We start from the raw sequence: 27777 nt of genomic DNA, 5'->3' as shown, positions 1-27777 counted from the left end.
ACCCACCAGGATATAAACTAATGCCCACTACCCACCAGGATATAAACTAATGCCCACTACCCACCAGGGTATAAACTAATGCCCACTACCCACCAGGATATAAACTAATGCCCACTACCCACCAGGATATAAACTAATGCCCACTGCCCACCAGGGTATAAACTAATGCCCACTACCCACCAGGGTATAAACTAATGCCCACTGCCCACCAGGGTATAAACTAATGCCCACTACCCACCAGGGTATAAACTAATGCCCACTGCCCACCAGGGTATAAACTAATGCCCACTACCCACCAGGATATAAACTAATGCCCACTACCCACCAGGGTATAAACTAATGCCCACTACCCACCAGGATATAAACTAATGCCCACTACCCACCAGGATATAAACTAATGCCCACTGCCCACCAGGGTATAAACTAATGCCCACTACCCACCAGGGTATAAACTAATGCCCACTACCCACCAGGGTATAAACTAATGCCCACTGCCCACCAGGGTATAAACTAATGCCCACTACCCACCAGGATATAAACTAATGCCCACTACCCACCAGGGTATAAACTAATGCCCACTACCCACCAGGGTATAAACTAATGCCCACTGCCTACCAGGATATAAACTAATGCCCACTACCCACCAGGATATAAACTAATGCCCACTACCCACCAGGGTATAAACTAATGCCCACTACCCACCAGGATATAAACTAATGCCCACTGCCCACCAGGGTATAAACTAATGCCCACTGCCCACCAGGATATAAACTAATGCCCACTACCCACCAGGGTATAAACTACTGCCCACTGCCCACCAGGGTATAAACTAATGCCCACTACCCACCAGGGTATAAACTAATGCCCACTGCCCACCAGGGTATAAACTAATGCCCACTACCCACCAGGGTATAAACTAATGCCCACTACCCACCAGGGTATAAACTAATGCCCACTGCCCACCAGGGTATAAACTAATGCCCACTACCCACCAGGATATAAACTAATGCCCACTACCCACCAGGGTATAAACTAATGCCCACTACCCACCAGGGTATAAACTAATGCCCACTGCCTACCAGGATATAAACTAATGCCCACTACCCACCAGGATATAAACTAATGCCCACTACCCACCAGGGTATAAACTAATGCCCACTACCCACCAGGATATAAACTAATGCCCACTACCCACCAGGGTATAAACTAATGCCCACTACCCACCAGGATATAAACTAATGCCCACTACCCACCAGGGTATAAACTAATGCCCACTACCCACCAGGATATAAACTAATGCCCACTACCCACCAGGGTATAAACTAATGCCCACTGCCCACCAGGGTATAAACTAATGCCCACTACCCACCAGGATATAAACTAATGCCCACTACCCACCAGGGTATAAACTAATGCCCACTACCCACCAGGATATAAACTAATGCCCACTACCCACCAGGGTATAAACTAATGCCCACTGCCCACCAGGGTATAAACTAATGCCCACTACCCACCAGGATATAAACTAATGCCCACTACCCACCAGGGTATAAACTAATGCCCACTGCCCACCAGGGTATAAATTAATGCCCACTACCCACCAGGATATAAACTAATGCCCACTGCCCACCAGGGTATAAACTAATGCCCACTACCCACCAGGGTATAAACTAATGCCCACTACCCACCAGGGTATAAACTAATGCCCACTACCCACCAGGGTATAAACTAATGCCCACTGCCTACCAGGATATAAACTAATGCCCACTACCCACCAGGATATAAACTAATGCCCACTACCCACCAGGGTATAAACTAATGCCCACTACCCACCAGGATATAAACTAATGCCCACTACCCACCAGGGTATAAACTAATGCCCACTACCCACCAGGATATAAACTAATGCCCACTACCCACCAGGGTATAAACTAATGCCCACTACCCACCAGGATATAAACTAATGCCCACTACCCACCAGGGTATAAACTAATGCCCACTGCCCACCAGGGTATAAACTAATGCCCACTACCCACCAGGATATAAACTAATGCCCACTACCCACCAGGGTATAAACTAATGCCCACTACCCACCAGGGTATAAACTAATGCCCACTGCCTACCAGGATATAAACTAATGCCCACTACCCACCAGGATATAAACTAATGCCCACTACCCACCAGGGTATAAACTAATGCCCACTACCCACCAGGATATAAACTAATGCCCACTACCCACCAGGGTATAAACTAATGCCCACTACCCACCAGGATATAAACTAATGCCCACTACCCACCAGGGTATAAACTAATGCCCACTACCCACCAGGATATAAACTAATGCCCACTACCCACCAGGGTATAAACTAATGCCCACTGCCCACCAGGGTATAAACTAATGCCCACTACCCACCAGGATATAAACTAATGCCCACTACCCACCAGGATATAAACTAATGCCCACTACCCACCAGGGTATAAACTAATGCCCACTACCCACCAGGATATAAACTAATGCCCACTACTCACCAGGGTATAAACTAATGCCCACTGCCCACCAGGGTATAAACTAATGCCCACTACCCACCAGGATATAAACTAATGCCCACTACCCACCAGGGTATAAACTAATGCCCACTGCCCACCAGGGTATAAATTAATGCCCACTACCCACCAGGATATAAACTAATGCCCACTGCCCACCAGGGTATAAACTAATGCCCACTACCCACCAGGGTATAAACTAATGCCCACTACCCACCAGGGTATAAACTAATGCCCACTACCCACCAGGGTATAAACTAATGCCCACTGCCTACCAGGATATAAACTAATGCCCACTACCCACCAGGATATAAACTAATGCCCACTACCCACCAGGGTATAAACTAATGCCCACTACCCACCAGGATATAAACTAATGCCCACTACCCACCAGGGTATAAACTAATGCCCACTACCCACCAGGATATAAACTAATGCCCACTACCCACCAGGGTATAAACTAATGCCCACTACCCACCAGGATATAAACTAATGCCCACTACCCACCAGGGTATAAACTAATGCCCACTGCCCACCAGGGTATAAACTAATGCCCACTACCCACCAGGATATAAACTAATGCCCACTACCCACCAGGGTATAAACTAATGCCCACTACCCACCAGGATATAAACTAATGCCCACTACCCACCAGGGTATAAACTAATGCCCACTGCCCACCAGGGTATAAACTAATGCCCACTACCCACCAGGATATAAACTAATGCCCACTACCCACCAGGGTATAAACTAATGCCCACTACCCACCAGGATATAAACTAATGCCCACTGCCCACCAGGGTATAAATTAATGCCCACTACCCACCAGGATATAAACTAATGCCCACTGCCCACCAGGGTATAAACTAATGCCCACTGCCCACCAGGGTATAAACTAATGCCCACTGCCCACCAGGATATAAACTAATGCCCACTGCCCACCAGGGTATAAACTAATGCCCACTACCCACCAGGGTATAAACTAATGCCCACTACCCACCAGGGTATAAACTAATGCCCACTACCCACCAGGGTATAAACTAATGCCCACTGCCTACCAGGATATAAACTAATGCCCACTACCCACCAGGATATAAACTAATGCCCACTACCCACCAGGGTATAAACTAATGCCCACTACCCACCAGGATATAAACTAATGCCCACTACCCACCAGGGTATAAACTAATGCCCACTACCCACCAGGATATAAACTAATGCCCACTACCCACCAGGGTATAAACTAATGCCCACTACCCACCAGGATATAAACTAATGCCCACTACCCACCAGGGTATAAACTAATGCCCACTGCCCACCAGGGTATAAACTAATGCCCACTACCCACCAGGATATAAACTAATGCCCACTACCCACCAGGGTATAAACTAATGCCCACTACCCACCAGGATATAAACTAATGCCCACTACCCACCAGGGTATAAACTAATGCCCACTGCCCACCAGGGTATAAACTAATGCCCACTACCCACCAGGATATAAACTAATGCCCACTACCCACCAGGGTATAAACTAATGCCCACTACCCACCAGGATATAAACTAATGCCCACTGCCCACCAGGGTATAAATTAATGCCCACTACCCACCAGGATATAAACTAATGCCCACTGCCCACCAGGGTATAAACTAATGCCCACTGCCCACCAGGGTATAAACTAATGCCCACTGCCCACCAGGGTATAAACTAATGCCCACTACCCACCAGGATATAAACTAATGCCCACTACCCACCAGGGTATAAACTAATGCCCACTACCCACCAGGATATAAACTAATGCCCACTGCCCACCAGGGTATAAATTAATGCCCACTACCCACCAGGATATAAACTAATGCCCACTGCCCACCAGGGTATAAACTAATGCCCACTGCCCACCAGGGTATAAACTAATGCCCACTGCCCACCAGGGTATAAACTAATGCCCACTACCCACCAGGGTATAAACTAATGCCCACTACCCACCAGGATATAAACTAATGCCCACTGCCCACCAGGGTATAAACTAATGCCCACTACCCACCAGGGTATAAACTAATGCCCACTGCCCACCAGGGTATAAACTAATGCCCACTACCCAAGGACAGTACGACTGTGGACTGGAGCAGCAGAGTATCGAACCAGTGATCTTCTGATTAGAATGCGTCCTGTCTTTCCCCACAGATGAAAACTAAGAAGTTATGCTTGGATGAGGCAAACAAACACTAAACTTTCACCCAGGAGATCACAGTTCGAGTCCAATGTAAAACAAAAAGTAAACATCAACTTTATGCTCATTATGTAACATTGCTGCACTTGTTACGTAACGGTATGTAAGAAAGTCTTCGGGGCGGTTATTTTCTTTTACGCTGCTTATGGTGTTAACCTTACGTTAAGTTCTTATTTTAACACAAACCATGATGTTTTCGCGGACCTTAACCAAATTATTTTGTTGCCTATACAACCACTCGTTTCCCAATGTTAACCATGTGGCATTGTGCGTTTCTGCGAGCGTGATGCGACACATCCCGTGGTTTGCAGAAATGTACAATGTCAACATTTTTTCTGGCAACTGGGATGGAAAATCCGTTTGTGAAGAACATATCTGTGCTTTATTGACCAGTATCTCATTAATAAAATGAGTTAAATGATATATTATAACTGAAATTCAACATTTACTAGGACATTTTCACAACATTGCTGCACAGTGGCACTTCTCTAGATTAATCACGCGGTCTTGGCTTAGAATTAATCATGCTAAACTCCATAAACTTTGCTTGAATATATCATGATCATATTGCACATTAGGCTGATGACTTGAGCCAGCTGACTGCTCAAACGTAAGTGTTATTTCTCAGCTCTCTTTGCTTCTCTGTTAAATTTGAATTTGCATCATCTTAATTTCATAGTCAATGAGATTGGCAGGAAATTATATCACTCTATTAAGGCATTAAGCGAGTGAATCCGGGTCTCTGTCCCTAGATTGATCAGAGCCCCATGGCACCTAAAACCAAAGCACCAGGCTTTGAACTAACTCCAATGTAAAACCCAACTGTGTAATTATTAGGCTGTCAGAGCATCTGGTGTAGTATAAAGAGGGACATACTCCTCACAGGGAAGGTAGGATATGAGGTGCATGACGTACGTCCAAGAGACCGCTGCTGTAAACTTTTACTTTTTGTCATGTGAGTCATGAGTGACTCGTAGTGACTTGAGTCGTTAGTCAGTAATGTTACTTTCAACCGCGCTCTTTTCCTAAAAGAAAAGGTTTTGTGACCTAAACCTAACTTCCCGTGAAGATGGAAGTTCATATTGAAAAGACACTGTGCATGTAACGAGTGAAAACTAACAAGCCGTCCCTGCCACATCCAAAACTAACGCTGGAGGAGAACCTATGGCCCACTGACCAATCGTCAATATGTCACAAGCTGGGAGTGAAAATGTGTTGAAAGGCTAGTTCTTGCCAAAAAAGGGCATCGTAAACATATGCATATGCAGGTACAATTATACTTTTATTTAGTTGTAAAGAAACTGAGTAAGTACAGCGTTAATGTACTGTAGAGCATGTGTGAAATGTTCTTGTTGCACATTTAAAAAGAACAAATTATCTTGCCTCTCTCCATGTGAAGGGCTTTCTCCCTGCACTCAAGAGGAGCTGCCTCACCAGGAGAAGCACTTTGTCGGCCTCAAACCATCTTCAGGGCCCGTTCCAACGAGCGACGCGCGGCGCTGTTGTTTTGACAGCCATGTTAATGGATGGGAGTGAAAACACCAGCTGTGTCACAGCATGGAAGTTAAGTGAGTTTATGTTTTCTTCCCATATTCTGATTCATTTTCACATTTTGTCAGCGAAGCTAGCAGAAAAATATCCTAATTCATTCAATGGCTGAGCGAATAATTGTTTTTATCTCAAAATCAAAATTTTTAAATTGTAGGACTTTCCAATCTCAAGACTCGAGACTTCCTGGTTCTGGAATTAACTCCCATGCATTTGTACCATAGACACAGTTAGAGCACTTCCAGCACAGGTTGAATCATCAGGTCATAATATCTACAACTGTGACAGTCACAGACAAAATGAAAAAAGATGACCATTCCCACTCAGGCAAAGAAATGAAAAAATCACACAGCAGATTTTCTTCAGACTGAAATAAACATATGCTATAACACAGGGGTGCCCACACTTTTTTGGCTTGCGAACTACTTTTAAAATGACCAAGTTAAAATTATCTACCTACATTCAAAATTATTTATATATATATATATATATATATATATACATATATGTGTGTGTGTGTGTGTGTGTGTGTGTGTGTACACACACACACACACACACACACACACACACACACACACTGAGTATACTTTATATTTACAATATATGTTGGCGTACCTTGCATGAATCCTTACAATTATGTACATGTTTGGTCATACCTTACTCTGATGACTTGCACTGAATGGAATCAACCAGGGTTCCGGACAGTAGCTGCTGGTAGCCAGCCTCAAGCAGACTTCAAATGATCATCAGTCATGGTGGAACAGTTTTTGGACTTAATATTAATTATGTGGGAAAAGGCTGACTCACATAAATAAGTAGAGCCGAATAATGCAGTCAAGAAGGTAGCACATTTCCTCATGTTTGGGTACTTTTCCTCTGTAAGTTCCAAAACTGTCCATGAGCCCTGGACTTCAGTTGAATGTCAGCCAGTAGTGTCAAAACCTCATCCTCCACTCCAGACGAGTTCAGGTGAAACAGCGTTGTAATTTTTGAATCACCTCAATATCTTCCCGAAATGTGCAGCACATAAATGTAGCGACTGGCTCGAGCAAAGTCTTGAAAGCGTTTGTCAAACTCTGACAGACGCTTGTCAATCTGCTCTGTGTAGCGCGCACTGTCAAGTTGCGCACACGGCTTCCGTTGCGTCTCCAGCTCTGACGCGAGGTTTTGGAAGTTCCCCAAATCACGGCGCTGCAGCTTTAGCTTCTGTAGAAGAAATAAATTGGGAGGCTAACTAATTAGCTCGCCGGAGTTTTGCGGTTGACCGCGCATACGTGGTGACCCGTGTGTTAGAAAAGACGTGATCTCAGACTGGCTGCCATGTACGTCAATCAAGTGGCAAATGCCATGAGGACATCTCATTTTTTAGAATTTTTGCGATCTACCTGCACTACCTCCGCGATCAACCAGTCGATCGCAATTGACGTATTGGGCACCCCTGATATAACACAACTAGTATTTAACTAGTATTTAGCATGTTCCCAATGGGAACATGCAGTAACCACTTCAGTTTGTTTTCCCTGCATTCTTGTCTACTTCACATTATTGAATATAAAATATTATCCTTTCTGACTAGTGAATGTATCTCAAGTCTGCAGGTGAGTACACTGCTCAATGATAAAACAAGGGAAATGACAGCATGTAGGCATACTTTATGATTCTGTGTTCACTGCAAGAGACTACACAGAAAGTGGCAGACCTAATTTAGCTCTTCATGAGATAAAACTTAAGTGTGTCAAATAATTGTCACACTCAATATTAATGCTGAGCTTAAGACCACAAATACAGTTTCTGACGTCTGTCAAACACTAACCCTTTCTGTAAACAGCAGTTGGTCCATTCAATGACCAGAGCTGCCTATTGGCTTGCCTCTTACAATGTCTGGTTGTCTGTCACTGTCAGGTATCAGGGTAAACCTGGGATAATGTAGCACTCAGCAGAACATATGCAGATTCTACAGCTCCTGTTTCCCTTAACAGCAACATGGATACTAAATGTATCAAGATAAAAGAGTCTATGTCTGATGTCTCAGCCTTTAATAGGACTTCCATTATATTCCTGTGCAATACAGCACAATAACGGATTAATCATGCCTTTGTATTCATCTATGGCACCATGTGCCCTCATTAACCAGGCCTGAGAGTGAGAGTCCACAACAACTCCTCTTGATCATCACTGTCATGAAACAATCTCAACACCAGCTCCATTCTGCTAACAGCACTATAAACAATGACCGGTGCTCAGGAAGTCGGCAGAAACCCAGATTCAGTGGACAATATTGGAATTTGTGTAATTTCAAATTTGCTGCAAATTAACACACTTACAAGTTTACAGGGAGTTCTTAATGAGGACTGGTCTTAAATGGCTACTGGTTCCTGGTTGGTCAGAACTGTAATAGCAATGAGCTCCTGCAGCGGTAGGTTAAACATTGTTAGGCCGCAACTTCTAGTGACCATAGTAATTATGACAGGAACAAAGGAAGAGGTCAGGTGACGTAGTATAAAGTCCATGTAGGGAGGAGGTTGGGGGTAGATGGACCGTTTAAGTTAACTTATTAAGTAACGTAATATTGCTTATGAGTTTCACACAGGGATACAGATTTTAAACATGGGGAAAAGAGAGCACTGATATTGGATCAGGAAAAACAGTTTGATCAGTGCATCTCTATAAGAAATATAATATCTATAAAACAAGCTGCTTCTGAGGTCAAATTTCCCCATTTGTCTTAATTTCAGGATAAAAGAATGAAATTATCTTTAAGGAAAAGACACCATCATCCCTTTTAAATCCACTGCGGTGATAACCAGGGAAAAGTGCTTACACAATCCGTCCACATTAGTGGCGTAATGGACCTACCACATTACAGTACAACATTGCAAACATTACAATCCTTACTGTTACAGTTAATTAAACATCTCATCTCCACACATTTTGCTTTGAACAGACTGAGCATCAGACTTCGTAATATTGCACTCTGGATCTGAGAGTATATGACCCTTTGCACACTCTACAGTTATTTGCAGTAAAATGTGAGTTAGACCAAAATGACTTGAAGCCATTTGGAGCAGCACAGGTGGAGCAGTTATATCAATTTTACAGTGTGCTGCAAAGTAAGGCCATATTTTCTCATACAGTTTGGTGGATGCATATGTACAATTTCTGTACAGAGCACTATAAAACTTTTAAAGACCTCCTTTTAAAGTTTTTTTTTATATCATGATCCAGCAAGAGCTGGCAGGTGTATTTAACCCCTGAAGAGTCTTCGTCTCTCCAACTCACACACAGTAACAGTGGAGTGCTAATGGCCTGCCCATGCCTCTACGCTCCGACTCTGTCTCCCCCCCTCCTCTCATTTCTTTCTCTCCCATAGCTGCACAGTGCTGTATACACAACAACAATATGCAGACGGCACCTCCTCCTTTATGGGAGCTGTTGAATATTTCATCACATCTTCAGAGTCAGACTGCACATTTTCTTAGCGAGTTGAGAAGTGTGCATCGACGGCGCTGGAGGTCAGGGGAAAGCGCACGGTAAGCAGGAAACGGGCTAAGAGAAGAGAAGAAGGAGGGCGCCGAGAAAGATGAAATGAGGAAACATAGAAAAGAGCTCCGAGGAGAAAGTGGAGGATGCATTCTCCAGCAGCAGTCTGGCCACCTGCTATGCGCCGGCTGCGGTCCCATCCTCCTCTCTACAGGGCTCACAGCGCTGGTTTTTGTCTGATAGGATGATTTGCCACTTCATTACTAATTGATAATCGCCGGAGAGAAACGCTAATTAACCCAAGTGCTGAATGGTGCAGCTAGCACGCTGACATTTTCAGCCTCCCCATAATGACTGTGTTGATGTTGGCGGTTCCATCTCCTCCTTACACACAGTGCAAAACAGGCACGGTGCAAAAGAGATTGAGCCAAAGATAGGGGTGGCTTTAAGTTAAGATAGGGAGGCTGAGGGGAGCTATTGGTGCAGAGTGACAACCTGTCTGCAGGGAAGTGCTCATGACTTTACAATGAAGCCACAGTGAGGCTCAGGGGGTTTCATTTCATTTCAACTCACAGTTTTCTTTCCAACAACACCACTAACTGTCCTTTACACCTAATCTCTACTCATTCTGTTATTGGGATTAATACCTTTAGGAAATGATAACAGAATCGTATCTGATTTATTTATATTATATAGAAAACCAATGGGAAAAAGAACATAACAATGACCATCCTTGTATTTTTTGGAACAGTATATTTTACATTAGAGATTCTTGTATTTGTATTGTATTGTTTCCATGTGCTCTTTTCACTTGTTTAAAATGGGGGGGGGGGGGGGGGCTCTGATGGAAAAAAAGAAGGTGATTTCATGATATGCCATATTTCTGTGTACCAATCAGTCTGTTCCTATCAAAATCTGATGACAGTAGTGGCATTGTTTCTTATGTTGTCAATCAAATGACAGACAGTAGTTCAACTTAAATGCTTTTTCTATGAACTTTAACTTTAAAGGCAAGACGAGTAGAGTTTTCAAAAATACAATGTACAATTCATACAACTCATACACATATACATATATTTCCTCTACTAGAAGTGTGTGGCCTGGTCTGTATCAGCAGAGACCTTGCCTTTTTTTGTTTTCATGTTGTTGTGTTCCGGACATTTCTGGACGTCGACCTCAATAGAGACCGTATCTACCAGGTTCCAGATTGTAAGCAAGCATCAAAGATTAAGCTACAAAATTGACAGCACAATGCCCAAGACAAAGCAAAGGTGAAACTCCAAGGAGAAAAAGCTATTCCAAACTGAGAGTGAATGTTGTGTTTCCACCCGCTAACAAGACCCGTAGTGACCACTGTGATGCTGTGGGGGAGGGGCCAGCTTTAAATGTTGTGTTTACAGACCGCAACCGACCAATCCTACTCATTGTGCCTTTAATTGTTGCTTTTTTAGTCACAAATATCAACTGTTAAAGAAGCATTTATAATTTAAGTTGTCAACGACTTTATGATAATGTGTACTTACATTGGTATGAGTCAAAATTAGCCAAAATTACAAAACAGATATTGATTCTAGATCTGATCGATGTTCTCGTCTTGCTCTAACGTAACAAATCTCTGCCAACTGAAATGCTCGAATAGACTGGATGCTGCACACTTACAGCAATGTTTTACAGGAATCCTGCAGGGTTTGGCCTGAATGTTTGCCAGAGAATATTATCGCTTTCCTACCCTTACTGCTGGAGGACTTTAATGTAAATAATTCCTCTGATTTTCTAAAAACTTCAGCAACATCCCAGGTTACACAAAATGACAACGTATTATTAAAAAACCTACAACCTATTAATTTTATGATATATATATATATATATATATATACATACATATATATATATATATATATATATATATATATATATATATATATATATATATATACACACTTACAGTTTATCATTATCATGTTTATTATAACTATCCTAAATTTAATTACAGTGATTAGTAGTGATGCTGCCAAACCATGGACCAAATGTTCTGAACCTGAAATAGACATGTTCTCAAAACCTAAATAGCCAACATGACAAAGCTGAACTGACTGCAGCCGTCCAATTTGCCCTCAACCAGCCAGCGCACACCTTTAGGCATAAAGAACCAATCAGGCCTGAAGTTAGGGTTCCGTGTCCAATCAGCTGTCAAGACTTGTTTTGCCCATTCGGTGTGATCACGCGTCAATACACTCTATAACACCTCTGGGCTCCCTCTGCTCTTCTGGCAGCCGGCCCGCCACCGCCTGGAACCATTTTGTGTAATTGCTATTGACATATTGTGACCGGGAGAGGATAAGCAAGAACGTTCTCCCATCCTCCTCTGTAAAATTAACAGCTTGTGACACGCTGAAAAACTCCAGAAGGGGTCAAGCTGACAGCTTTAGTCTAGAGGGCTACCAGTAGAGGACTTACAGATGATCAGAGTTCTCTTCAAATGTAGGCTAATGCTGCTGATCAATATTACACAATATCACATTATTGACTACAGTGTCTGACAAGTGATAACAATAATTACCACTTAAACTTCCTTAACATAACATTCTACCTCTTCTCTGACAGCAAACAAGTGGCCAAATACTAAAGGTTGCCACCCATTTTGAATGCTATAACCGATTGATTGAGCGTTTCTTTGGGTATCGCTGCTGTTCTAATGCTTCCGACTGCCCAAAACCACTTGGTTAGGTTCAGGAAAAGTTTCTGGTTTGGTTTAAAATAAGTGCATTGTTATGTAAATTAAATGGTGTTAGTTAAATATGTAACTTACGTAACAAAAGTACAGCAAAATTAGTAAATTTTCCTATTTAGTTTCATACAGGACACGAACAGCAGTCTCGTGGGTGAAAGTCCTGCGTTTGTTTTACCGATACATCCACCCCAACCTTCTCTCTGCTCTGTGTTCTTCCTTCGCTCCAGTCATAACTACTGCAGCCACTAAAGGTTGACGTCTTCTTCCTGTATTCGTATTGGTAATCTACCATCTGATTAGATAACAACAGCCTTCTGAACTGACTAATAGGTCAAGCGGGCCCCTTCTAACCCATATCTATAAGGCTCATAACCGCTGATAACGGCCATTCAATCAGCAGATACCATCCGAGGTGGGTGAGGTTGCAGTCATACAATGAACATCAGTGTTTGATCCTAAAAGCTGCACGATTTTTTTTCGTCAAATAAACAATCCATGTACAATGTAAAAGGAGTCTTGTCGTGAAGACAGACTCCTTTTACATTGTACATGCATTGTTTATTTAATTATAATTAAGCATTTTAATGTCTTTCAGCAAACCAACTTTACTGTTTTGGTTCAGTCTCAATGCTCTCATCTAAAACATCCACAGCTGTAGACATTTTTTTTTTTTTTAATTATTGCATGGCTAGTTCTCTTTACACAACATTTGAGAAACAATGGCTTCCTTTGTCAAATAAAGCTCTATGTTCATGTGCTGTTCAATGTCAGTTATAAACTGCTTTAAAGTTTTTTAGAAATGCTCAATTCCCAAACTCATACGAATGAACCTGTACCGGTAAATTATAGGTAGTAAAACCCCAAACATAAAGTTTATATAAAATAGTGAGGGGTTCCCAATAATTATTATAAATCTTTGACAGTAACAATGTTTGGATTTCTTGATCTTCATCAGATTCAGCAGACCAAGTGCAGCTGCGTTAAATAATTTAGTGTTTGATTGTTCAAAGTGAATATTCAATCTTCTGATTGTCTATTTTGTATTCTTGTATAACAGGTAATTATTCAATAAAGTTGTGTGTAGTTTAGGTTGGTAGAAATTAAACTTTAACATCAGAGGAGCCAGTAGGTTGTCAGGGTCTTGCTCAAGGACGCTTCAGCTTCAGCCGGCCTGCTAATTGAAGATAATTTTATATTAATGAATGGCTTTCCCCCAGTCCATTGAAGTACATTATAAAGAAAGAAGAAGAAGCCATGGGGTCAATAGGGCTCTGTATCATAACTTAACACCATGCCATGGCTGCTCCATCATGTCACTCTACACAAGTGTGAGTCTGACACAGGGCCATCGGCACTTGGACACACAACCTGTTCTCATTCCAGACTCGACACATACGGGCACTTTTTAATGCACTAGCTACTCATTGGCTTATCTTAGATTCTGAGGCAACAACACTACTTTGTTAGGTTAAGTAAAAGATTGTGGTTTGGGTTAAAATAAGTGCATTTGTTTGATAACTCTAGTTACATTACATGGCGTTGAAGTTAAGTAGCTAACACGACTTTGACTTTTGGTTTCCCACTGGACATTAACAGGTCTCTACTGGGTTAAAGTCCCGTGTTTGAGTTGCCACCTTGCAGTCTAACAGTATAATGAAAGAGTAGAATTTCAACCAAATTCCATGAGCGCTTCATATCACAAAATAAAAACAATTTAAAAAAAAATCAGTACTGTGATTTGTTATATGTATTGATTGATGGTATTGAAAATGTGCTGTGTCAGAATATGCAAATTGAGTGCTCCCTACCTTTCATCTCTCCCATGTCCAGGGTCTTCCCCAACTGCTCCAGCAGGTCTGCTCGAGCAGCATTTTTCTTGTGCTTTTTGCCATCATAATGTTGCTGAGCCATGCCAGGGTTGTTGAACCAGGCGTTGCATAGCTGGCAGTACCGGTCTGAGTCGCGGCGCTGTCGCGGGGAGGTCATGGGAGACGTTTCTGGGGAGCTCTTTACAGGACTGGGGGATGCCTCTAAAGGAAAAAAAAAAAAAAAACATAGAATTGAGGTTCTGCAGTGTTTTTACTGGTTCAAAAGAAGAAACATGTGACTTGTTACATTTATCGACGAAGTGCTTATCATCTACTGTATCATCTTGCTAATGTATGCTGTCTTTTCACCTTGCATCATGTGAGTAACTTCCAGAGTACCATTTTATTCAATATAAAATATATAGATAAATACGTAAATACGAAAGTAAAGAATAAACATAGCTTCGAAATAAATTCTTAAATAAATTAATGAAGCAATAAATCTACAAATATAGGTAAATATAAATCCATATATATAATATTCAATTGAATGGGGCGTGGCTATCTCACATAATTATTGATTCAATATTGAATAGAATGGCGCGATCTCATTCTTGTCTTGTTGCTTTGGTCTGAATATTTGAGATAATTTCAATAAATGTATTTGAATATAACAGATGCAAATAATAACAGCAATTAAAATAAATGTGTCATCAGGAAATCAAAATTCCACAAAATAAATAAAAGCAGTCTTTAACTAGCTTTTTTGAAATGAAAACCTATTTAATTATTGAACTATATTATATGTATATAATATTTACATTGTATATATATATTTATTAATTTATTGCCTCACTAATTCAGTAAATATTTATTTCATAAGTTAACCATATTTATACATATATGTGTTTAATATTGAATAAAATGGCATTCCATATATTTCACTCTGAATTTATATTATACATATAAGAAAATTATTGCAATGGAAATATGTATATGACAGACAGTGTTATTTTGGCCCAAAATGGTCACAATGGAAATTGAGGAAGGGGGCAACATCTAAATTCTCTATGCAGAAAAAACTGCAGAAGAATAAAATAGTTTTACTACATTTACCAAGAATGCAGACTACATACAAGCTAACTTTTTGAAAGTGGAAATTTGTAGCGAGCAGACAGAACACAATGGAAGGGCTTTAATGGGCTCTGATCAGCAACAATGTAGCAATGACAGCGGCTCTGCTTCCGCAGCCCCCCCTGAATAACAAGCCGTTATCTCCAATAAATGCCTGAAGAGGAAAACCTAAATTCTACTTGGCAAACGGATTAAAGAGCCTACTCTCCTCGTGGCTGCCCACTTGGGCCTTCATGCATGGATGACGGCATTAACCCCGAACAAGTGCCGCGTTGCGCCGAGCACTCCCCGATGCAAAACGCGCAATCAACCTAATCAGTTTTAACCCTCGAGTGCTCGGCCCACCCTGAGTCAACATTTAGTGCTGTCCAATTACGTTCCATTACACCAGTCAACATTCCAAAGTGGCAACTCGAGTGAAAAACATCGGGGAGAGAGAATGAACAGAACCTCAACTGTCAGCATTTTACTTTCTGTGAGTTCAGCCTGAAGTGATTCAGAGCTGAAGCACAGTTTGAATTTGCATTATGTGTTTACATTCAGCACTTGGTTGATGCTCTCATCCATGGCAACTGGCTGTTATGTAGGATTTTAATCTATGGTTATAGGGTGACCACTCCAAATATTAGCCCAATGTCAACTGTCATATCTAATTTAATCCCTGTAGTCCCCATTGCAAGAAAGTCAGGGATCAGCTGCAGAAAAGAAGCCCATGAGCTGTTTTTTGGATTCAATGCCTTGCGCAAAGAAAAGCAGCTTGGGGTGCGCATTCTCCACATACGTCAGCAATTTAAGGACTCAAACTAGCCATCATACAGCCAGCCTACCCACTACGCTTCAGATTGAAGGAGCTCTTTTCAGTGAGAAAACTATAGTTGGTAGCTTACTGTATATGGACGACAATCAGGGCTGTTTAGACACTTCTGGCACGGGAGACATAACCTGAAAGCACAGCTCTTGGCTGAGAATTTAAAGGCTGTGGAAACCTCAAAGCAGGTGAAATATTTACTGTTTCTGGAGATGACAAGGAACCAAAGGGAGACAATTATTGTTTCCTAGCAACATGTTGACTTCATAGTGTACTTTCTGTGTGCTGCTTTTTACTATTAGCATTATTAGAAGTGCCGTTGTTGCTGCTCTTCACATTTCTCTATTTGGTGCCTCCTTGTCTCCTCATTTCCTTAGTTCTCCTTCCTGTGACCTGGAGGAGAGAGGAGTCCTGCCAGAGAAGCTATGAGTGAGGATGCACGGGTGTATCCTTTACAGAAGTCTTTTCAACACACGTGACAGATAAAAGAGGCGTGACTTATTCTTGTCACATTTTACCATATTGTGAATCAAATTAAAAGTAAATATATAACTTGTCATGATCACTATTATGCTCACCTGACAGAGATAATAATATAACAAAACAATAGACAGATGATGCAGTTGTACCACTTGCATATTCATTTGACGACACTTTAAAATGACTGCTTCGAAGCAAGGATGTCTCATTTTTTTTTGCCACTTGAACTTCAGCATTGATTTCAATTCACAGATCACTGCTCAAAGCAATACAATAATATCGAGCTGACCATGGAGCTAGTGCCTGCAGGAGATTAGCATAAGGACTGAGAGCAGAGGGGAACGAGCTAACCTAGCTTTGTAGAAATGCCATACATTTAAATGTATCTAATTCAAAGAAATGAGACGCTAAACTAATGCTAAGCTAAGTCTAATAAAGTCCCAAAGCTAATGCTAAGCTAAGTCTAATAAAATCCCAAAGCTAATGCTAAGCTAAGTCTAATAAAGTCCCAAAGCTAATGCTAAGCCAAGGCAAATAAAGTCCCAATCTACCCATTTAGAAACATTTAACTCATTACACTTCCTGTCAACACTGGCATCTTTGCAAATAATTCTGTGAACGATTGCTTCAGTCTCAGAGCAAAAACTAAATCCCCTCACTCAGTCCTTGTGGATTTGTTCAGACACACACAGTGTTCTCTGAAATGACCTGAGTTTACTGTACTAACTTTGCAAAGCTATTATTCAAATGGAACACATTCTTGACACCGGTAATAAGATCTGTGTCCTTTGGTAAAAGGACGGTTAATGGACTTGTACTTGTATAGCGTCTTTGTAGTCTTCCGACCACTCAAAGCGCTTTAACACTACACATCAATCACCCATTCACACCCATTCATACTCTGATGACGGCTACCATGCAAAGTGCCACCTTTCTATCAGGGCTATCTAGCCATTCATTCGTACACCGCAGGCACAGTCTACTGGAGCAATTTGGGGTTAAGTGTCTTGCCCAAAGACACATCGACATGACATAGATATAAAAGAGTCAAATGGCTATTTTGTCCTCTTTTTTACCTTTGTCAAACAGCCATTTTCACTCAAAAAACAGCGTATATACACAGTCCTATCACAGTCTTTACCATGGCCACGGTAAAAATCACTTGAGTTAGCCCAAACGTTTTTTACATGAAATATGCAACAATAAGAATTAACTTCACAACAGCTTTGACAAATAATTAAATAATGAATGACATTCAAATCAGGTGGGTGATCTCAGTGCTCAACATTCTGTCAATGCAGCAGAATCAGACATATCATTTTTATAGATAGCCAAAGTGAAACCAAAACTTCCAGGTTCTGTTCCAGAAGTAAGAAAAACTCACAAAACTCCACAAATAACTAAAAATACTGCCTTGGAACAGAACCTTTCCCAAGCAGTGTATATAAGACAAAGTTGGGAAAAGTCAAAATTTCAAGGAAACAAAAATATATAATTTTTGTATTAATTTAACATTAACAAAAAGTTTGGGCTTTGTGTTAACGAAGATTTTGTATTTACTCCAAGTTAAAGTAATTCAGATTTCTAAATTAATCTATAATGTTAATGCTGTATCCAGTCAGTTAGCAACCAAGCTTCACTTTTGGTCATATTAACTTTGATGTTTCATCTGTGATTTGGTGTAATAATTTTAGCTTCGCATGACGAACAGTATGGAGTGTCTGAAGTGCACACCAATCTACATCATTGTCTGCATTGTTATAATTTTGATCAGAGAGAAGACCATGTAATTCCTCATTAAAAGACACTTCATCTTGTATCTTTCTTTATAGAGTTGTAGGCCACCCCAGAAGTTAGCATCTCACTGGTTCCCTAAACAAAAAGCCAATGGGATTTTCCCATTTGGATTTTAGATAACTGCGGAAAATATGCGATATAGCAAACACAAGTTTATGGTACTAACATGTTTTGTTGACCAAGATAATCTTCACAGTTAAACACCCACCGTTATGATTTTTGAAGCGTAAATACTAAAATATTGTCAGATGTAAAAGGCTAACGCAAGGCTATAAACAAACTACACTTTGGTCGAATGACTTCCCGTCGCCACAAATTCAATTCAATTTATTTTGTACAGCCCAAAATCACAAATTTGCCTCAGAGGTCTTTACAATCTGTACACATGCGACATCCTCTGTCCCAGGACCCTCACATCAGAACAGGAAGATCTCCCCCAAAATACCCTTTAATGGGGAGAAAAAAGGAAGAGACCTTAAGGAGAGCAACAGAGGAGGATCCCTCGATCAGGATGGACAGAAGTGACATAGATGTCATGTGTACAAAGCTAAAGGACTAGTGTTTGGTGTGATGACGTTTTGTAGTCTTTTAAGACACTTAAACGCTTCAAAAACCACTCATTCTTCAGAAACAAGACAGAATTCTGTGTTCTGAAAATGTAAACTTAAAAGTACGAAAGACATACAATTAAACTGAGTTAATGATAAAATAAGGGTTTATTTAATACTATGATATTTTACAGTGCAAAGGAGTCTGGTATAAAATAAACATGTGAACTCTGACTCCCGCAAAATTCCGATTCTTATTTCAAATGCTGCTAATTTATGTTTCTTAGGCCTCAAAACTTTTATTGAAGCTGCTTTAACCTCTTGGAGCCTAGACCGATTTTTAGGCCCTCAGCTCGAAAATAGCATACTCATACAATAATAAGTGTAGCGTTGCAACTGTAAGGGCTATTTTATTACTTTTGGTAGTAAAATAACCCTAACACTTGTGAGATGTGTTGATATGTGTAAATATCAGTATATATGTTACTGGTTAAGAGTACTGTAGATTAAGATGTAACACAGCACAAATTGAAAATTCTAATTTTCGAATGAAAAAAAAAGCAATTTCAGGATATTTCTTTATTAGAAATCATGTAGCTACAAGCTTTCCAGCTCTCCCAGATCATAGAACTATACAGTTGTGGTCAAAAGTTTACATACACTTGTAAAGAACATAATGTCATGGCTCTCTTGAGTTTCCAGTTATTTCTACAACTCTGATTTTTCTCTGATAGAGTGATTGGAACAGATACTTCTTTGTTACAAAAAACATTCATGAAGTTTGGTTCTTTCATGACTTTATTATGGGTTAACAGAAAAAGAGACAAAATCTGCTGGGTCAAAAATATACATACAGCAACATGAATTAGCAATTTTGGTGACTTAGAAAGTTGTGTCAATGAAATGAGCTTCATAGCATGGCCTCTTAACTTCTTGTGAGTGATTATGAGTGACTACAACTGGTGACTTCTCTGAGGCCATTTAAATAGGGCTCATTGGATACAAACGCCCACAAACGCTACAATGGGAAAGTCAAAGGAGCTCAGCATGGATCTGAAAAAGCGAATCATTGACTTGAACAAGTCAGGAAAGTCACTTGGAGCCATTTCAAAGCAGCTGCAGGTCCCAAGAGCAACAGTGCAAACAATTGTTTGTAAGTATAAAGTGCATGGCACTGTTTTGTCACTGCCACGATCAGGAAGAAAACGCAAGCTATCACCTGCTGCTGAGAGAAAATTGGTCAGGAGGGTGAAGAGTCAACCGAGAACCACCAAAAAGCAGATCTGCCAAGAATTAGAAGCTGCTGGAACACAGGTGTCAGTGTCCACAGTCAAGCATGTTTTGCATCTCCATGGACTGAGAGGCTGCCGTGCAAGAAGGAAGCCCTTGCTCCAAAAGCGCCACCTTAAGGCTCGACTGAAGTTTGCTGCTGATCACATGGACAAAGATAAGACCATCTGGAGGAAAGTTCTGTGGTCAGACGAAACAAAAATCGAGCTGTTTGGCCACAATGCCCAGCAATATGTTTGGAGGAGAAAAGGTGAGGCCTTTAACCCCAAGAACACCATGCCTACCGTCAAGCACGGTGGTGGTAGTATTATGCTGTGGGGCTGTTTTGCTGCCAATGGAACTGGTGCTTTACAGAGAGTAAATGGGATAATGAAGAAGGATGATTACCTTCAAATTCTTCAAGATAACCTAAAATCATCAGCCCGAAGGTTGGGTCTTGGGCGCAGTTGTGTGTTCCAACAGGACAATGACCCCAAACGCACATCAAAAGTGGTAATGGAATGGCTAAATCAGGCTAGAATTAGGGTTTTAGAATGGCCTTCCCAAAGTCCTGACTTAAATCCCATTGAGAACATGTGGACAATGCTGAAAGAACAAGTCCATGTCAGAAAGCCATCAAATTTAACTGAACTGCACCAATTCTGTCAAGAGGAGTGGTCAAAGATTCAACGAGAAGCTTGCCAGAAGCTTGTGGATGGCTACCAAAAGCGCCTAATTGAAGTGAAAATGACCAAGGGACATGTAACCAAATATTAGCACTGCTGTATGTATATTTTTGACCCAGCAGATTTGATCACTTTTTCTGTTAACCCATAATAAAGTCATGAAAGAACCAAACTTCATGAATGTTTTTTGTGACAAAGAAGTATCTGTTCCAATCACTCTATCAGAGAAAAATCAGAGCTGTAGAAATAACGGGGAAACTCAAGAGAGCCATGACATTATGTTCTTTCCAAGTGTATGTAAACTTTTGACCACAACTGTATGTTGAGGGTCTCTAAACAAATTTTTACTTTGATAAAGTGAAGCTTTATCTAGTACATCTTGATCTAGTACGGAGAGGTCAAACAAGGTCATCAACCAAAATATATAGTATATATATATATATATATATATACTATATAATTATATATTTCACTTCTTTTATCACTAATAGTGTTCAATCTATCCATATGCAGCAGTTTGGCATCATTTTGAGAGCCTGGATCCTCTCTGAGACTCTTAATGTTTGTCATCCATGGGATTTTATCGTCTGAATTCCAGTTTTTTTCTCTTCCAGTGCCTTACAGCCTGTGTGAAGGGCCGATTTGACCCAATGAACATTCCATAGACGCGTCACAGCCTGCTCTGTTGAAACAACCTAACGTGACTTTGAATGACAGAATCCGTTAGCCAATCATAAAATAAAAGCTACCCGAGTGTCAAATTTCTCAAATCCGATTTGCTGAGACGTATAACCCTGCCCCTTCCGCTAGCAGGCACACAAGGGACACGAGGCACACGACGGCAGCGCCAGCTTTGAATCCAGGCAGAGACGGATGAGCTACGCAGATAGATACTAAACATGAACGGATTATTTATTTTTTTTTGCTGCAGAACATCTCAAAGTAAGGAGCTGGTTTATGATGTGATTGATTATGTGGATTATGATGATGGCTTTGTTTTGTAAGTAAAACTGCGAGGCTGTGTTGTAGCGGAATGTGACAAAATGGCTGCGATTGTCTTGGTCGCTAGCGATCTCCGGAGCTAACGGGTGTTAGCATTGAATTAATTTTTCAAAATGTTATTGGCATAAATGTGGCGAGTGGGACTGCCTAGGGGGCGCTATATTGATTGTGTTACTTGGTATTATACGTAGCTTTGTCATATGTTGTGTTTGGAGTGTGTACAAACAGCTGAGATGACTTTGTAGCGCAGGAGCTGCAGTTTGAGCAGGTACGCGGCATCATTATATTCGTTACTGATGAGCGCACGTTATGAGTGGATTCATTTTTGGATGCATGCTCCGCCCCCACCGGCGGGGGCGCTCGGCTCCAAGAGGTTTTAACAAACACTATTTCCTATGAGCCCTACAGATTCAAAGGCAAACATCCCATCAAGGGGGCACAGTGAGCTCAGATATTTCTGTCATAACAGCAGGACACAGAGGATGAAACACTGTTTTAGAAAGGTGATTTTTATGGATATGGTCAAAAGCAAGATGGCCTCAGTACTTGTGTTTCGTTTAACTTTTTAGTGAGTGTCAGCTCGCTGTTTAGTTGTATCTAGCTGCACCTTTAAGATAAATGTAAATGATAAATAATGAAGGGAAATGTAGATGATTTTTGGATGTTTTTAATGAAATCTCTTCAGAAGTTGAGAGTGAAGAAAAAAAAATGCGAAGCAGGCAAGAGAAAATATTTTTTTTGCAAATGCTCAGGAATTAAAGGTCCATGATTACAAGACCTTAGCAAAGCTCATTTATCATCATCAGTGCGACATCACCGTACAGTATCCTCCTCCAGCGAAGTGTAATCACACTGATTTAATATTCTTTACGACCGAGAGTCCCGGCCATTTGTCTCCCAGCCCACCAGTTCTATGTGTTTACGTTGAAGGTGAGATATCATGTTTTTGCTCGATGGCTCTCCAGTCTCATAGATAAACCAGCAGGCACATGAAGGAAAACGAAACCCTTTCCTCCCATTTAGTGCATCATTAGAGCCGTACTGTTTAACACCCCTCTGTGCTTTGATTGGGGGTTCAGCTCGGCTCAGAAGGCGGGGCTCATTGCTGTCGCCAAGAGGCAGATGGTTTTGCCTCGGTGTGGCACCTGCTGCATAGAGGACACTTGAAAATGAAAAGGCCCTCGCTTCTCTATATTATAGGTTTGAATGTCGGCAAGACACACATTTGCCTTCTTTTGCTGCATGGACGTGAATTCATGAGCTGCTCCTGAAAACACACTAAAAAAACACTCTGAGAGCACTGCAGCTTTATCCTGAAAACGTACAATTTCTTCTGACAGTGATGTCTGAGAAGAACATTTTTTAGAGAATCATCAGTACACCAGGGTATGAATCATCCTAGGCTGATGGTCTTGATTTATCATCATCAAGTCAAGGAGACAGTACACATGCCACATTTTATAATGGCAGCATTGTAGCTGGTTAGTCAGAGGACGTACACATGCACACTGCGGCAGTTTACTGGCCTGGTAGGTTTTCCTCTGGACCTCGGTTTCCCACTTGGAATTCACAGTGATTCTGATTCAGATAGTTGCATTGCCTGTCCTTCAGAAGAGACGTGCTCTGTGGCAGTGATAATCATATTCAATCACTTAGTGTTTGTCTGCAGTGAGATGCGTACCGCTCTCACTGGATGAAAAGCTTACATTTCAAAAGGCTGCTTGACATGAGTGGCCTTATTTTCAGCCAATTTTCAACGCAAATGCAATTTATAAACTACACCGCAGCTGTGGTTTGCGCTTCATTGGCAGGGAGTTAAGACAAATAGGAGTTGTGAGGTATTGCTCTGCCGCTTGAACTTTTGCTGTTCTGTGTATATCGTCGGCTTCGTTACCTGTCAGTTTAAAGCTCATTCAAATTCATACATTCAGCTCTTTTATTTGCTCGGGCTTTTGGGAGATTTGTGTGAAGATTTAGCTTATCATTGACCAACCTAGTAAATAAAAGTAAACTGACAGTCCATTAAAAATCAAATCTACAGCAGGGCAAAACAAGCACATACCTTCAAAGCCTCAAAGAAATGCACACATTGTTCCCATGTGCCAAATGGATGCATTCAATACCTGTTCTATTTTAGAGCACTGAGTTGGGTTTAAAAGCCAAATGCCCTCCTTGCATGGCATTTGTATGCAGACAAAGAAGCAGTAAAAAGTAGACCTATTTAGCGTGAACAGGGTTATAAATCTAAGGAGAAGGGATCAAAGTACTCTTGTCCATGTAGTTATCTCTTCCTACAACGACGCTACTCACCTTCCTCTCCTCTGCCCACAGACCGAATCAAACATTTTCTCATATTTTCATTTTGTTTCTGAGGAGGAATCTCTGCAAGCTGTGCAGGCCATGGTAAGCAAATGGACATCTCCATCCCTTATATAAATCACCATCTGATCCAAGCTGAGACTAAACTGACCAAGCAGTCTGTTTGTCCTTTAGAAAGAGACGCACCAATCGATCAGCTGAAGCTCAAAACAGGCTAGTTTTCAGCTGATCGGCCATGACCGAAGACCGTTCAATCGGTCTCATATTTACTTAAATATTTTTTGCCGATCACATTTACACACTGTGCGACTACTGCATGATACTTTTACATTAATTTTGTACATACAGACATTAACGTCAACGTAACATTTCGTCGCCGTGAAAGTTGTTCTGATTGAGTGAAGAAGACATAAAGCTTGCACCTGAAGAATATATCGCTAGCAGACGCTTTTATCCAAAGCGACTGACAATTCAGTATCTATCAACACACCGTAGATGCAGCTACAGGAGCAATTCTGGGGTTAAGTGTCTTGCTCAAGGACACATTGACATGAGAGTAGTGGAGCAGGAGCCGGGGATTGAACCTCCAACCCTCTGATTGAAAAGCAGCCACGCTCTCCACTTAGCCACGGTCACCCCATATCAAGGACTAGAGGACTTATGTCTCAACAGGACTTGGAAAAACATGTCCATGCATTTATCTTCAGTAGACTTGACTACTGTAACGGTGTATTTACAGGTCTCTGTAAAAAGTCAATCAGAAAGCTGCAACTTGAGTCCTCACTAAGACCAAGAAAGTGGATCACATCACTCCAGTTCTGAGGTCTTTGCACTGGCTTCCTGTCCAACAAAGAATTGACTTTAAAATCCTGCTGTTGGTTTATAAAGCACTGAATGGTTCAGGGCCAAAACACATCTCTGATCTGCTGCTACCTTATGAACCATCCCAACCCCTTAGGTCGTCTGAAGAATATTGGATGGCCATGTGATGTTCGTTTACAGGCGCGTCAGTATGGACGGTTATGATTTCAATCACGGTGCTGAAACGCTTGTGTGGTCAGAGACTGTTTTCGTTTTTCGTTTAAGAAATCTGTGATGCACGTGGTGCAGACTTGTTCCAACAACTATAAAGAGAAAGAGACTTTAAAAGTAAAATACTTTAAGATAAAAAGACATTTTGAGAGCCATGCAGCTACATGGGGGGGGGGGGGGGGGGGGGGGGGGGGGTGATATGGAAGCGGACTACTGAGTGTCATCCAACAAGATCCAAAAAAGCCGAGATGCCCGAAGAGAAACTGTGGCCGCTCCGTACAGCTTTACCGTCTCTGCCCATCAGAACTGATGGAAATGAGTTGATCTTGCTAGACCTAAATACATTGGATGTCAGTTTATAAGTAATGCTATATTAAATTCACTAACCAACACTAACTAACTTCAGATACTCGATGCCAGACTAATTGAGAAATTAATAAACATTAATATATTAACTTTAGACCTATAGAAAGATCTCCCTTAAGATTGGAAATAAAAGATGCTAAAACGGTGCACTCATCTTTAGAAATACATTTTATTTATAAACGCCAAACAACATCAATAAATGATATTAGTCATTGATGTTACCTGGTCTCATATCCTTTTTAATTCATAAATGGTGTATCGTTGTTCATTGTACTCATTTATTCATTGGTAGTTAAGTTTGAAGGTATAAATTCAATCAAATTTTATATTTAGAGAACTCATTTGATTTGTGTGTATGAAATAAGAAGTCACTGTACGGCAATATCTCTGTAGCAACCCAGCGATTGTGACACTTAATTGATTAATATTAATTTTAGAATTTTTCCCTGTTTTCCAAAGTTGGGTGGTGTCCTAATTTGAATCTAATGCTAAATTATATTACTTAGATATTGAGTGATAGCTAAAGCTGGGAGTCATCACTCTATGAGTGTATGCTTTATAACCGCAAGTTGTTGATATACAGTAGAGTTACATATTTTGATAGGCTGTAAACGTAGCCACATCTTAGGCACAGCTGTGCTGTGATACAGGTTCACTGTTTTACTTCAGCGGGTTAGCATGCATAGCATTAGTTTGCAGATATTCAATTAATAAAATCCTAAAAGGTGCTTGATGAAAAGTCAGAGGATCAGTGAAGTTCTTACAGTTGATCCTGAAAGGATCATGACTTTTTTTGCCAAACATTTTCGAGACATTTGTCTGGACCAGTGGACTGAGAATGCCATCCGTAATGCAACACAGCTAATGAGGCTAAAAAGGCACTTCCATGGTAATTTTTGATGGAAAATGACCATTAGTTGTTTGTTTCTTTCGCATTTTCATTTATTTTTGGTTGCTTTAACTTTGAATTGAACGGTTCTGCACCAGAGTGCCTGCAAAAAAATGTAAATGTTACTCTATGATTAATTCACTGTCAACAGATTGAAACCTTGGGAGATTATAGTCTCAGTTAAACGTGAAGACAGAGAGCCATGGTCATGATCATTTTAGCTCCAGATTTCTCCAAATCCCTTCCCAGTAAATCAGTGCAGGGAAAATACATCGTCACATTAAGCTGCAGATGTTAAAGGAAGTGACATTCATGGCAGCGATTGCACTCACCGCCCAGAAAATTGGAAATAAGCCAGAATGTGGAGACAGTTCTTAGAAAAACCATGTGGAGGAATATAAAAATGCATGGGGCTGTGATTATATAAAAATACTAATGACAAGCCTCCCTGAGCTCTAAAATAGAAACTGAACAGGATTTCAAACACATTGCAACACTAGCAACTGAAAATGCATGCAGATGAGCATGCTATATGGGTCAGTGAAAATATTCACATTAATCCAACTGTGCCTGAGTTAAAGGGCAAACAAGGGTTATTTGTTGGCCTATAGATGCTAAGTGTAATACAGTAGCTGAGGATACAGCCTGCGGGAAAACCATTAAATATTCATTTGTTGGATGAAATTCTTGCGTGTTCAGAAAGAGAATTTTAAATTCAGAACAACCGCTTACGCAGGACTTTTCTACATTATGATTGCAGATTGACGACTGAGCATGTTTGAAATGTTTATCATGGGTTTTGAAATAAGGTTATGGAAAAAGTGATGATGTAGACCATTTTTCCAAAGGGGAAAAAAAGGCTTGAGTCGACTGTATGATGATCTCCCATGACAACAGATATGCTGTATATTCTCATCAGTGTTTATTGAGGGTATCTCTAAATAGCAGCAACTGAATGGATCTTTGGTGTTTGGGGTGAATGTGGGTAAAAACGCTACAGATTGCAACTGAATACCGGCTGATAGTAAGCTGGAAGAGCTTGGGTCCCGAGAGGCAGCCTGATCAACAGAGGAATGTGTCTGCTGATGTACTTATGTAGAAATCAA

The 27777-nt window shown here is 40.9% G+C and overlaps 1 protein-coding gene across 1 annotated transcript in view; it reads right to left on the bottom strand.

Annotated features, from left to right (window-relative positions):
• LOC137867561 (zinc finger matrin-type protein 4-like) overlaps positions 1 to 27777 on the bottom strand; it is a 134506-nt gene that overhangs the window by 27871 nt on the left and 78858 nt on the right. The window contains exon 5 of the mRNA XM_068704217.1: positions 14342 to 14563. Coding sequence (XP_068560318.1) covers positions 14342 to 14563 — 222 coding nt within the window. The remainder of the gene's footprint in view (positions 1 to 14341; positions 14564 to 27777) is intronic.

This window comes from Cebidichthys violaceus, unplaced genomic scaffold (assembly GCF_023349555.1).
Source record: "Cebidichthys violaceus isolate CVI_PGR_0920_01 unplaced genomic scaffold, fCebVio1.0.p SCAF_9, whole genome shotgun sequence".
NCBI lineage: Eukaryota > Metazoa > Chordata > Actinopteri > Perciformes > Stichaeidae > Cebidichthys > Cebidichthys violaceus.
This window is presented reverse-complemented; position numbering and strand designations above follow the sequence as displayed.